General features: G+C 42.4%; 1 protein-coding gene across 1 annotated transcript in view; it reads left to right on the forward strand.

Moving 5' to 3' along the window:
* Window positions 1–15,082, forward strand: part of LOC134988777 (transient receptor potential cation channel subfamily M member 2-like) — a 448,705-nt gene that overhangs the window by 164,461 nt on the left and 269,162 nt on the right. The window contains exons 8-9 of the mRNA XM_063950574.1: window positions 12,928–13,057; window positions 13,163–13,308. Of these exons, the coding sequence (XP_063806644.1) occupies window positions 12,928–13,057; window positions 13,163–13,308 (276 nt within the window). The remainder of the gene's footprint in view (window positions 1–12,927; window positions 13,058–13,162; window positions 13,309–15,082) is intronic.

Genomic DNA, 15,082 nt, shown 5'->3' on the forward strand with positions numbered 1-15,082 from the left:
GTATCATTATACTCCTAGTACTTATAGACCATTAGATGTCTTATTATACTCCTAGTACTTATAGACCATTAGATGTCTCATTATACTCCTAGTACTTATAGACCATTAGATTTCTCATTATACTCCTAGTACTTATAGACCATTACATATCTCATTATACTCCTAGTACTTATAGACCATTAGATGTCTCATTATACTCCTAGTACTTATAGACCATTAGATGTTTCATTATACTCCTAGTACTTACAGACCATTAGATGTCTCATTATACTCTTAACAATTATAGACCACTAGGCATCTCATTATACTGCTACTACTTATAGACCATTAGAAGTCTCATTATACTCCTAGTACTTAAAGACTATTATATATCTCATTATACTCCTAGTACTTATAAAACATAATATGTCTCATTATACTCCTAGTACTTAAAGACTATTATATATCTCATTATACTCCTAGTACTTATAGAACATTATATGTCTCATTATACTCCTAGTACTTATAGACCGTTACATGTCTCATTATACTCCTAGTACTTATAGACCATTATATGTCTCATTATACTACTAGTACTTATAGACCATTATATGTCTCAATACACTCCTAGTACTTATAGACCATCACATATCTCATTATACTCCTAGTACTTTTAGACCATATTATGTCTTACTATACTCCTAGTACTTATAGACCATTACATATCTCATTATACTCCTAGCACTTATAGACCATTAGATGTCTCATTATACTCCTAGTACTCATAGAAAATTAGATGCTCATTATACTCCAAGTATTCATAGACCATTAGATGTCTCATTATACTTCTTGTACTTATAGACCATTACATGTCTCATTATACTACTAGTACTTATAGACCATTAGATGTCTCAATACACTCCTAGTACTTATAGACCATCACATATCTCATTATACTCCTAGTACTTATAGACCATTATATATTTCATTATACTCCTAGTACTTATAGACCATTACATGTCTCATTATACTCCTAGTACTTATAGACCATTATATATCTCATTATACTCCTAGTACTTATAGACAGTTACATGTCTCATTATACTCCTAGTACTTATAGACCATTAGATATCTAATTTTAGTTATAGTACTCATAGACCGTTACATGTCTCATTGTACTCCTAGTTCTTATAGACCTTTAGATGTCTCATTATACTCCTAGTGCTTATAGCCTATTAGATGTCTCATTATACTCCTAGTACTTATAGATAGTGATGTGCACCGGACATATTTCGGGTTTTGTGTTTTGGTTTTGGATTCGGTTCCGCGGCCGTGTTTTGGATTCGGACGCGTTTTGGCAAAACCTCACCGAAATTTTTTTGTCGGATTCGGGTGTGTTTTGGATTCGGGTGTTTTTTTCAAAAAACCCTAAAAAACAGCTTAAATCATAGAATTTGGGGGTCATTTTGATCCCATAGTATTATTAACCTCAATAACCATAATTTCCACTCATTTCCAGTCTATTCTGAACACCTCACACCTCACAATATTATTTTTAGTCCTAAAATTTGCACCGAGGTCGCTGGATGGCTAAGCTAAGCGACACAAGTGGCCGACACAAACACCTGGCCCGTCTAGGAGTGGCACTGCAGTGTCAGGCAGGATGGCACTTCAAAAAAATAGTCCCCAAACAGCACATGATGCAAAGAAAAAAAGAGGCGCACCAAGGTCGCTGTGTGACTAAGCTAAGCGACACAAGTGGCCGACACAAACACCTAGCCCATCTAGGAGTGGCACTGCAGTGTCAGACAGGATGGCACTTCAAAAAAATTGTCCCCAAACAGCACATGATGCAAAGAAAAAAAGAGGTGCACCAAGGTCGCTGTGTGACTAAGCTAAGCGACACAAGTGGCCGACACAAACACCTGGCCCATCTAGGAGTGGCACTGCAGTGTCAGACAGGATGGCACTTCAAAAAAATTGTCCCCAAACAGCACATGATGCAAAGAAAAAAAGAGGTGCACCAAGGTCGCTGTTTGACTAAGCTAAGCGACACAAGTGGCCGACACAAACACCTGGCCCATCTAGGAGTGGCACTGCAGTGTCAGACAGGATGGCACTTCAAAAAAATTGTCCCCAAACAGCACATGATGCAAAGAAAAAAAGAGGCGCACCAAGGTCGCTGTGTGACTAAGCTAAGCGACACAAGTGGCCGACACAAACACCTGGCCCATCTAGGAGTGGCACTGCAGTGTCAGACAGGATGGCACTTTAAAAAAAATTGTCCCCAAACAGCACATGATGCAAAGAAAAATGAAAGAAAAAAGAGGTGCAAGATGGAATTGTCCTTGGGCCCTCCCACCCACCCTTATGTTGTATAAACAGGACATGCACACTTTAACGAACCCATCATTTCAGCGACAGGGTCTGCCACACGACTGTGACTGAAATGACTGGTTGGTTTGGGCCCCCACCAAAAAAGAAGCAATCAATCTCTCCTTGCACAAACTGGCTCTACAGAGGCAAGATGCCCTCCTCCTCATCATCCTCCGATTCCTCACCCCTTTCACTGTGTACATCCCCCTCCTCACAGATTATTAATTCGTCCCCACTGGAATCCACCATCTCAGGTCCCTGTGTACTTTCTGGAGGCAATTGCTGGTGAATGTCTCCACGGAGGAATTGATTATAATTCATTTTGATGAACATCATCTTCTCCACATTTTCTGGAAGTAACCTTGTACGCCGATTGCTGACAAGGTGAGCGGCGGCACTAAACACTCTTTCGGAGTACACACTGGAGGGAGGGCAACTTAGGTAGAATAAAGCCAGTTTGTGCAAGGGCCTCCAAATTGCCTCTTTTTCCTGCCAGTATACGTACGGACTGTCTGACGAGCCTACTTGGATGCGGTCACTCATATAATCCTCCACCATTCTTTCAATGGTGAGAGAATCATATGCAGTGACAGTAGACGACATGTCAGTAATCGTTGGCAGGTCCTTCAGTCTGGACCAGATGTCAGCACTCGCTCCAGACTGCCCTGCATCACCGCCAGCGGGTGGGCTCGGAATTCTTAGCCTTTTCCTCGCACCCCCAGTTGCGGGAGAATGTGAAGGAGGAGATGTTGACGGGTCACGTTCCGCTTGACTTGACAATTTTCTCACCAGCAGGTCTTTGAACCTCTGCAGACTTGTGTCTGCCGGAAAGCGAGATACAACGTAGGTTTTAAATCTAGGATCAAGCACGGTGGCCAAAATGTAGTGCTCTGATTTCAACAGATTGACCACCCGTGAATCCTGGTTAAGCGAATTAAGGGCTCCATCCACAAGTCCCACATGCCTAGCGGAATCGCTCTGTTTTAGCTCCTCCTTCAATGTCTCCAGCTTCTTCTGCAAAAGCCTGATGAGGGGAATGACCTGACTCAGGCTGGCAGTGTCTGAACTGACTTCACGTGTGGCAAGTTCAAAGGGTTGCAGAACCTTGCACAACGTTGAAATCATTCTCCACTGCGCTTGAGTCAGGTGCATTCCCCCTCCTTTGCCTATATCGTGGGCAGATGTATAGGCTTGAATGGCCTTTTGCTGCTCCTCCATCCTCTGAAGCATATAGAGGGTTGAATTCCACCTCGTTACCACCTCTTGCGTCAGATGATGGCAGGGCAGGTTCAGGACTGTTTGGTGGTGCTCCAGTCCTCTGTACGCGGTGGCTGAATGCCGAAAGTGGCCCGCAATTCTTGGGCCACCGACAGCATCTCTTGCACGCCCCTGTCGTTTTTTAAATAATTCTGCACCACCAAATTCAATGTATGTGCAAAACATGGGACGTGCTGGAATTTGCCCAGATGTAGCGCACGAACAATGGGGGTCATTCCGAGTTGTTCGCTCGCAAGCTGCTTTTAGCAGCTTTGCACACGCTAAGCCTCCGCCTACTGGGAGTGAATCTTAGCTTATCAAAATTGCGAACGAAAGATTAGCAGAATTGCGAATAGACACTTCTTAGCAGTTTCTGAGTAGCTCCAGACTTACTCGGCATCTGCGATCAGTTCAGTCAGTGTCGTTCCTGGTTTGACGTCACAAACACACCCAGCGTTCGCCCAGACACTCCTCCGTTTCTCCAGCCACTCCCGCGTTTTTCCCAGAAACGGTAGCGTTTTTTCACACACACCCATAAAACGGACAGTTTCCGCCCAATAAACACCCACTTCCTGTCAATCACATTACGATCACCAGAACGAAGAAAAAACCTCGTAATGCCGTGCGTAAAATATCTAACTGCATAGCAAATTTAATTGGCGCAGTCGCACTGCGGACATTGCGCATGCGCATTAGCGACTAATCACTCCGTTGCGAGAAAAAAATAACGAGCGAACAACTCGGAATGACCCCCCATTTTGCTGGCGTTGTCCGATGTCACAAATCCCCAGGAGAGTCCAATTGGGGTAAGCCATTCTGCGATGATCTTCCACAGTTTCCGTAAGAGGTTGTCAGCTGTGTGCCTCTTCTGGAAAGCGGTGATACAAAGCGTAGCCTGCCTAGGAACGAGTTGGCGTTTGCGAGATGCTGCTACTGGTGCCGCCGCTGCTGTTCTTGCTGCGGGAGGCAATACATCTACCCAGTGGGCTGTCACAGTCATATAGTCCTGAGTCTGCCCTGCTCCACTTGTCCACATGTCCGTGTTTAACTGGACATTGGGTACAGCTGCATTTTTTAGGAAACTGGTGACTCTTTTTCTGAGGTCTGTGTACATTTTCGGTATCGCCTGCCTAGAGAAATGGAACCTAGATGGTATTTGGTACCGGGGACACAGTACCTCAATCAAGTCTCTATTTGCCTCTGAATTAACGGTGGATACCGGAACCACGTTTCTCACCGCCCAGGCTGCCAAGGCCTGAGTTATCTGCTTTGCAGCAGGATGCCTGCTGTGATATTTCATCTTCCTCGCAAAGGACTGTTGGACAGTCAATTGCTTACTGGAAGTAGTACAAGTGGTCTTCCGACTTCCCCTCTGGGATGACGATCGACTCCCAGCAGCTACAACAGCAGCGCCAGCAGCAGTAGGCGTTACACTCAAGGATGCATCGGAGGAATCCCAGGCAGGAGAGGACTCGTCAGACTTGCCAGTGACATGGCCTGCATGACTATTGGCTTTCATGGGGAAATAGGAAATTGACACTGAGGGAGTTGGTGGTGTGGTTTGCAGGAGCTTGGTTACAAGAGGAAGGGATTTAGTGGTCAGTGGACTGCTTCCGCTGTCACCCAAAGTTTTTGAACTTGTCACTGACTTATGATGAATGCACTGCAGGTGACGTATAAGGGAGGATGTTCCAAGGTGGTTAACGTCCTTACCCCTACTTATTACAGCTTGACAAAGGCAACACACGGCTTGACACCTGTTGTCCGCATTTGTGTTGAAATAATTCCACACCGAAGAGCTGATTTTTTTTTTGTATTTTGACCAGGCATGTCAATGGCCATATTCGTCCCACGGACAACAGGTGTCTCCCCAGGTGCCTGACTTAAACAAACCACCTCACCATCATAATCCTCCTTGTCAATTTCCTCCCCAGCGCCAGCAACACCCATATCCTCATCCTGGTGTACTTCAACAGTGACATCTTCAATTTGACTATCAGGAACTGGACTGCGGATGCTCCTTCCAGCACTTGCAGGGGGCGTGCAAATGGTGGAAGGCGCAAGCTCTTCCCGTCCAGTGTTGGGAAGGTCAGGCATCGCAACCGACACAATTGGACTCTCCTTGGGGATTTGTGATTTAGAAGAACGCACAGTTCTTTGCTGTGCTTTTGCCAGCTTAAGTCTTTTAATTTTTCTAGCGAGAGGATGAGTGCTTCCTTCCTCATGTGAATCTGAACCACTAGCCATGAACATAGGCCAGGGCCTCAGCCGTTCCTTGCCACTCCGTGTCGTAAATGGCATATTGGCAAGTTTACGCTTCTCATCAGATGCTTTCAATTTTGATTTTTGGGTCATTTTACTGAACTTTTGTTTTTTGGATTTTACATGCTCTCTACTATGACATTGGGCATCGGCCTTGGCAGACGACGTTGATGGCATTTCATCGTCTCGGCCATAACTAGTGGCAGCAGCTTCAGCATGAGGTGGAAGTGGATCTTGATCTTTCCCTATTTTAACCTCCACATTTTTGTTCTCCATTTTTTAATATGTGGAATTATATGCCAGTATCAATAGCAATGGCCTACTACTATATATACTGCGCACAAGTGAAATGCACCACAGGTATGGATGGATAGTATACTTGACGACACAGAGGTAGGTAGAGCAGTGGCCTTCCGTACCGTACTGCTATATATACTGGTGGTCACTGTCAGCAAACTGCAAAACTAAAATGCACCACAGGTATAGAATCTAGATGGATAGTATACTTGACGACACAGAGGTAGGTAGAGCAGTGGCCTTCCGTACTGTACTGCTATATATAGTATACTGGTGGTCACTGTGTCAGCAAACTGCAAAACTAAAATGTACCACAGGTATAGAATGTAGATGGATAGTACACTTAATGACGACACAGAGGTAGGTACAGCAGTGGCCTTCCGTACCCTACTGCTATATATAGTATACTGGTGGTCACTGTGTCAGCAAACTGCAAAACTAAAATGCACCACATGTATAGAATGTAGATGGATAGTATACTTAATGACGACACAGAGGTAGGTACAGCAGTGGCCTTCCGTACCGTACTGCTATATATACTGGTGGTCACTGTGTCAGCAAACTGCAAAACTAAAATGCACCACAGGTATAGAATGTAGATGGATAGTATACTTAATGACGACACAGAGGTAGGTACAGCAGTGGCCTTCCGTACCGTACTGCTATATATAGTATACTGGTGGTCACTGTGTCAGCAAACTGCAAAACTAAAATGCACTACAGGTATAGAATGTAGATGGATATTATACTTAATGACGACACAGAGGTAGGTACAGCAGTGGCCTTCCGTACCGTACTGCTATATATAGTATACTGGTGGTCACTGTGTCAGCAAACTGCAAAACTAAAATGCACCACATGTATAGAATGTAGATGGATAGTATACTTAATGACGACACAGAGGTAGGTACAGCAGTGGCCTTCCGTACCGTACTGCTATATATAGTATACTGGTGGTCACTGTGTCAGCAAACTGCAAAACTAAAATGCACTACAGGTATAGAATGTAGATGGATAGTATACTTAATGACGACACAGAGGTAGGTACAGCAGTGGCCTTCCGTACCGTACTGCTATATATAGTATACTGGTGGTCACTGTGTCAGCAAACTGCAAAATTAAAATGCACCACAGGTATAGAATGTAGATGGATAGTATACTTAATGACGACACAGAGGTAGGTACAGCAGTGGCCTTCCGTACCGTACTGCTATATATAGTATACTGGTGGTCACTGTGTCAGCAAACTGCAAAACTAAAATGCACTACAGGTATAGAATGTAGATGGATAGTATACTTAATGACGACACAGAGGTAGGTACAGCAGTGGCCTTCCGTACCGTACTGCTATATATAGTATACTGGTGGTCACTGTGTCAGCAAACTGCAAAACTAAAATGCACCACAGGTATAGAATGTAGATGGATAGTATACTTAATGACGACACAGAGGTAGGTACAGCAGTGGCCTTCCGTACCGTACTGCTATATATAGTATACTGGTGGTCACTGTGTCAGCAAACTGCAAAACTAAAATGCACTACAGGTATAGATTGTAGATGGATAGTATACTTAATGACGGAACAGAGGTAGGTACAGCAGTGGCCTTCCGTACCGTACTGCTATATATACTGGTGGTCACTGTGTCAGCAAACTGCACAACTGAAATGCACCATAGGTATAGAATCTAGATGTATAGTATACTTAATGACGACACAGAGGTAGGTACAGCAGTGGCCTACTGTACCGTAATGCTATATATTATATACTGTTGGTCACTGGTCAGCAAAACTCTGCACTGTACTCCTCCTATATAATATTAATTATACTGGTGGTCCCCAGTCCCCACAATAAAGCAGCACACTGAGCACAGATATGGAGTGTTTTTCAGGCAGACAACGTATAATACTGGTGGTCACTGTCAGCAAAACTCTGCACTGTACTCCTGCTATATAATACAGCTGCATAGTACTATGTCAGCAAACTGCAAAACTAAAATGCACCACAGGTATAGAATGTAGATGGATAGTATACTTAATGACGACACAGAGGTAGGTACAGCAGTGGCCTTCCGTACCATACTGCTATATATATAGTATACTGGTGGTCACTGTGTCAGCAAACTGCAAAACTAAAATGCACCACAGGTATAGAATGTAGATGGATAGTATACTTAATGACGACACAGAGGTAGGTACAGCAGTGGCCTTCCGTACCGTACTGCTATATATACTGGTGGTCACTGTGTCAGCAAACTGCAAAACTAAAATGCACCACAGGTATAGAATGTAGATGAATAGTATACTTAATGACGACACAGAGGTAGGTACAGCAGTGGCCTTCCGTACCGTACTGCTATATATAGTATACTGGTGGTCACTGTGTCAGCAAACTGCAAAACTAAAATGCACCACAGGTATAGAATGTAGATGTATAGTATACTTAATGACGACACAGAGGTAGGTACAGCAGTGGACTTCCGTACCGTACTGCTATATATAGTATACTGGTGGTCACTGTGTCAGCAAACTGCAAAACTAAAATGCACTACAGGTATAGAATGTAGATGGATAGTATACTTAATGACGACACAGAGGTAGGTACAGCAGTGGCCTTCCGTACCGTACTGCTATATATAGTATACTGGTGGTCACTGTGTCGGCAAACTGCAAAACTAAAATGCACCACAGCGATAGAATGTAGATGGATAGTATACTTAATGACGACACAGAGGTAGGTACAGCAGTGGCCTTCCGTACCGTACTGCTATATATAGTATACTGGTGGTCACTGTGTCAGCAAACTGCAAAACTAAAATGCACCACAGGTATAGAATCTAGATGGATAGTTTACTTAATGACGACACAGAGGTAGGTACAGCAGTGGCCTACTGTACCGTAATGCTATATATTATATACTGGTGGTCACTGGTCAGTAAAACTCTGCACTGTACTCCTCCTATATAATATTAATTATACTGGTGGTCCCCAGTCCCCACAATAAAGCAGCACACTGAGCACAGATATGGAGTGTTTTTCAGGCAGACAACGTATAATACTGGTGGTCACTGTCAGCAAAACTCTGCACTGTACTCCTGCTATATAATACAGCTGCTCCCCAGTCCCCACAATAAAGCAGTGTGAGCACAGATATATGCAGCACACTGAGCACAGATATGGAGTGTTTTTCAGGCAGACAACATATTACTGGTGGTCACTGTCGGCAAAACTCTGCACTGTACTCCTCCTATATACAGCTGCTCCCCAGTCCCCACAATTAAGTAATAAGCAAGCACAAAATATTTGCAATGCATCAACATAAACGGAGAGGACGCCAGCCACATCCTCTCCCTAACATTTCCAATGCACGAGTGAAAATGGCAGCGACGCGCGGCTGCTTATATAGAATCCGAATCTCGCGAGAATCCGACAGCGGGATGATGACGTTCGGGCGCGCTCGGGTTAACCGAGCCATACGGGAGAATCCGAGTATGGCTCGGACCCGTGTAAAAAGGGTGAAGTTCGGGGGGGTTCGGTTTCCGAGAAACCGAACCCGCTCATCACTACTTATAGACCATTAGATGTCTCATTATACTCCTAATACTTATAGACCATTAGATATCACATAATACTCATAGTACTTTTAGACCATTAGACATCTCATTATACTCATAATATTTATAGACCATTAGATGTCTCTTTATTCTCCTAGTACTATAGACAATTACATATCTCATTATATTCATAGTACTTATAGACCATTAGATGTCTCATTATTCTCCTAGTACGTATAGACCATTATATATCTCATTATACTCCTAGTACTCATAGACCATTAGTTGTCTCATTATACTCCTAGTACTTATAGACCATTAGATGTCTCATTATACTCCTAGTACTCATAGACCATTAGTTGTCTCATTATACTCCTAGTACTTATAGACCATTAGATGTCTCATTATACTCCTAGTACGTATAGACCATTAGATATCACACAATACTCATAGTACTTATAGACCATTAGACATCTCATTATACTCATAGTACTTATAGACCATTAGATGTCTCATTATACTACTAGTACTCATAGACCATTAGATGTCTCATTATACTCATAGTACTTATACACCATTAGATATCTCATTTTAGTCAAAGTACTCATAGACCATTAGATGTCTCATAATTCTTCTAGTACTTATAACATATTAGATGTCTCATTATACTCCTAGTACTTATAGACCATTAGGTGTCTCATTATACTCCTAGTACGTTTAGACCATTAGATATCACACAATACTCATAGTACTTATAGACCAGGGCTGGCCAAACCGGTCCTCGAGATCTACCAACACTTCACATTTTCCAGACCACCTAACTGGTGCACAGGTGTAGTCATTGCTAATTAAGATGTGCTGCATTCATTCCAAACTGACAATTCTACAGATCTCCAGGAGGCCTGGAATACATGAACTGTTGGTAGATCTCGAGGACCGGTTGGCCGGCCCTGTTATAGACCATTAGATCTCTCATTATACTCCTAGTACTCATAGACCATTAGATGTCTCATTATACTCCTAGTACTTATAGAACATTACATATCTCATTATATTCATAGTGCTTATAGACCATTAGTTGTCTCATTATACTCCTAGTACTTATACACCATTAGATTTCTCATTATACTCCCAGTACTTATAGACCATTAGATTTCTCATTATACTCCCAGTACTTATAGACCATTAGATGTCTCATTATACTCCTAGTACTTATAGACCATTAGATGTCTCATTATAATAATAGTACTTATAGACCATTATATATCTCATTATACTCCTAGCACTTATAGCCCATTAGATGTCTCATTATACTCCTAGTACTTATAGAACATTACATATCTCATTATACTCCTATTACTTATAGACCATTATATATCTCATTATACTCCTAGTACTTATGGACCATTAGATGTCTCATTATACTCCTAGTACTTATAGACCATTAGATGTCTCATTATACTCCTAGTACTTATAGACCGTTAGATGTCTCATTATACTCCTAGTACTTATAGACCGTTAGATGTCTCATTCTACTCCTAGTACTTATAGATCATTAGATGTCTTATTATACTCCTAGTACTTATAGACCATTAGATGTCTCATTATACTCCTTGTACTTATAGACCATTACATTTCTCATTATACTCCTAGTACTCATAGACCATTAGATGTCTCATTATACTCGTAGTACTTATACACCATTAGATATCTAATTTTAGTCATAGTACTTATAGACCATTATATGTCTCATTATACTCATAGTACTTATAGACCATTACATGTCTCATTATACTCCTAGTACTTATATACCATTATATGTCTCATTATACTCCTAGTACTTATAGACCATTAGGTGTCTCATTATACTCCTAGTACGTATAGACCATTAGATATCACAAAATACTCATAGTACTTATAGACCATTAGACATCTCATTATACTCATAGTACTTATAGACCAGGGCTGGCCAAACCGGTCCTCAAGATCTACCAACAGTTCATGTTTTCCAGGCCTCCTGGAGATCTGTAGAATCGTCAGTTAGGAATGAATGCAGCACATCTTAATTAACAATGACTACACCTGTGCTCCAGCTAGTTGGTCTGGAAAATGTGAACTATTGGTAGATCTCGAGGACTGGTTTGGCCAGCCCTGTTATAGACCATTAGATGTCTCATTATACTCCTAGTACTCATAGACCATTAGATGTCTCATTATACTCATAGTACTTATTCACCATTAGATGTCTCATTATACTCCTAGTACTTATAGACAATTACATATCTCATTATATTCATAGTGCTTATTGACCATTACATGTCTCATTATACTCCAAGTACTCATATACCATTAGTTGTCTCATTATACTCCTAGAACTTATAGACTATTAGATATCTAATTATACTCCTAGTACTCATAGACCATTAGATGTCTCATTATACTCCTAGTACTTATAGACCATTAGATTTCTCATTATACTCCTAGTACTTTTAGACCATTAGATGTCTCATTATACTCCTAGTACTTATAGACTATTAGATTTCTCATTATACTCCTAGTACATATAGGCCATTAGATATCTTGTTATACTGGTAGTACTCATAGACCATTAGATGTCTCATTATACTCCTAGTACTTATAGACCATTAGATGTCTCATTATACTCCTAGTACTTATAGACCATTAGATTTCTCATTATACTCCTAGTACTTTTAGACCATTAGATGTCTCATTATACTCCTAGTACTTATAGACCGTTAGATGTCTCATTATACTCCTAGCACTTATAGACCATTAGATGTCTCTTTATACTCTTAGTACTTATAGACTATTAGATATCTAATTATACTCCTAGTACTTATAGACTATTAGATATCTAATTATACTCCTAGTACTTATAGACTATTAGATATCTAATTATACTCCTAGTACTTATAGATCATTACATGTCTCATTATACTCCTAGTACTTATAGACCGTTAGATGTCTCATTATACTCCTAGTACTTATAGACCGTTAGATGTCTCATTATACTACTAGTACTTATAGACCATTATATATCTCATTATACTCCTAGTGCTTATAGACCATTAGATATCTCATTATACTCCTAGTACTTCTGGATCTTGTACAAAATGGTTTCTCGGTTGGTGCTCCAGGTTTTGGGTGTGATGTGTGCAGTAAGTTGTCCTCTGTTCCCTGCAGACACAGGACAGTGTAGCTGGGGCCCTTCTCTGCACTAAGATTCTAAGAGAACTGGCTAAAGAGGAGGAGGGCATGGCAAACACGGAGGAAATGACATCACTGGCTGATGTGTATGAGGGGCGCGCTGTGGGTAAGATAATTACTATATCCCAGTAATGGAAGAGTATTATAGATGGTTACTCTGAATCACTTCCTCTCCTGATTATCTCTCCTTCCACCCTGTATCGTTGGTTAGGAGTTTTTTCTGAATGTTTTTCTAATGACGAGAAACTGTCTGACAATCTCCTGACACATGTGTCGGCTGAATGGGGAAATGCCTCCGTCCTAGAACTGGCCCAGGAGGCCGATGCTCAGATCTTCATGTCTCAGGTTGGAGTTCAGGTTGGTTGAATTATTTTTTTTATCTTATTATCAAAATGCTTCACTACTGTGTATATATAAATAGTATACTTGCGCTATTGGTATAATAGCAGCTCCATTGTTGTGTAAGAACTGTATTAAGATGAGAATTAGGAGCGCTTGAATGTGTAATAAATAAATCGGTAGAACCTGTAAAAAAAAGGGGGGGGGGCATTAGTGGGTTTAAATGTAAACAGCCCTTTTATGTATTCATGGTTGGTTCCGGGATGTCTGTGTAACAGCCAGACTCCTCAGCACCGTGCACTGACAGACTCCTCAGCACCGTGCAGTGATAATCAGACTCATCAGCACTGTGCAGAGATAATCAGACTCATCAGCCGTGTGCAGTAGCAGACTCCTCAGCACTGTGCAGTGATAATCAGACTCATCAGCCGTGTGCAGTAGCAGACTCCTCAGCACTGTGCAGTAACAGCCAGACTCCTTAGCATTGTGCAGTAACAGCCAGACTCCTTAGCACTGTGCAGTAACAGCCAGACTCCTTAGGACTGTGCAGTGATAATCAGACTCATCAGCCATGTGCAGTAACAGTCAGACTCCTCAGCACTGTGCAGCAACAGTCAGACTCCTCAGCATTGCGCAGCGACAGTCAGACTCCTCAGCACTGTTCACCAACAGTCAGACTCCTTAGCACTGTGCAACAACAGTCAGACTCCTCTGCATTGTGCAGCAACATTCAGACTCCTCAGCACTGTGCAGCAACAGTCAGACTCCTCAGCACTGTGCAGCAACAGTCAGACTCCTCAGCACTGTGCAGCAACAGTCAGACTCATCAGCTATGTGCAGTAACAGTCAGACTCCTCAGCAGTGTGCATTAACAGTTAGACTCCTCAGCACTGTGCAGTGATAATCAGACTCATCAGCACTGTGCAGTAACAGTCAGACTCCTCAGCACTGTGCAGTAACAGTCAGACCCCTCAGCACTGTGCAGTAACAGCCAGACTCCTCAGCACTGTGCAGTGATAATCAGACTCCTCAGCACTGTGCAGTGATAATCAGACTACTCAGCACTGTGCAGTAACAGTCAGACTACTCAGCACTGTGCAGTAACAGTCAGACTCCTCAGCAACATGCAGTAACAGCCAGACTCCTCAGCACTGTGCAATGATAATCAGACTCATCAGCACTGTGCAATAACAATTAGACTCATCAGCTATGTGCAGTAACAGTCAGACTCCTCAGCAGTGTGCATTAACAGTCAGACTCCGCAGCACTGTGCAGTTACAGCCAGACTCACCAGCACTGTGCAGTGATAATCAGACTCACCAGCACTGTGCAGTGATAATCAGACTCCTCAGCACTGTGCAGTAACAGTCAGACTTCTCAGCACTGTGCAGAGATAATCAGACTCCTCAGCACTGTGCAGTAACAGTCAGACTCCTCAGCACTGTGCAGAGATAATCAGACTCCTCAGCCATGTGCAGTAACAGTCAGACTCCTCAGCACTGTGCAGTGACAGTCAGACTCCTCAGCACTGTGCAGAGATAACCAGACTCCTCAGCACTGTGCAGTAACAGTCAACTCCTCAGCACTGTGCAGAGATAACCAGACTCCTCAGCACTGTGCAGTAACAGTCAACTCCTCAGCACTGTGCAGAGATAATCAGACTCCTCAGCACTGTGCAGTAACAGTCAACTCCTCAGCACTGTGCAGAGATAATCAGACTCCTCAGCACTGTGCAGTAACAGTCAGACTCCTCAGCACTGTGCAGAGATAATCAGACTCCTCAGCACTGTGC

The sequence above is a fragment of the Pseudophryne corroboree genome, chromosome 2, assembly GCF_028390025.1.
Source record: "Pseudophryne corroboree isolate aPseCor3 chromosome 2, aPseCor3.hap2, whole genome shotgun sequence".
Lineage (NCBI taxonomy): Eukaryota > Metazoa > Chordata > Amphibia > Anura > Myobatrachidae > Pseudophryne > Pseudophryne corroboree.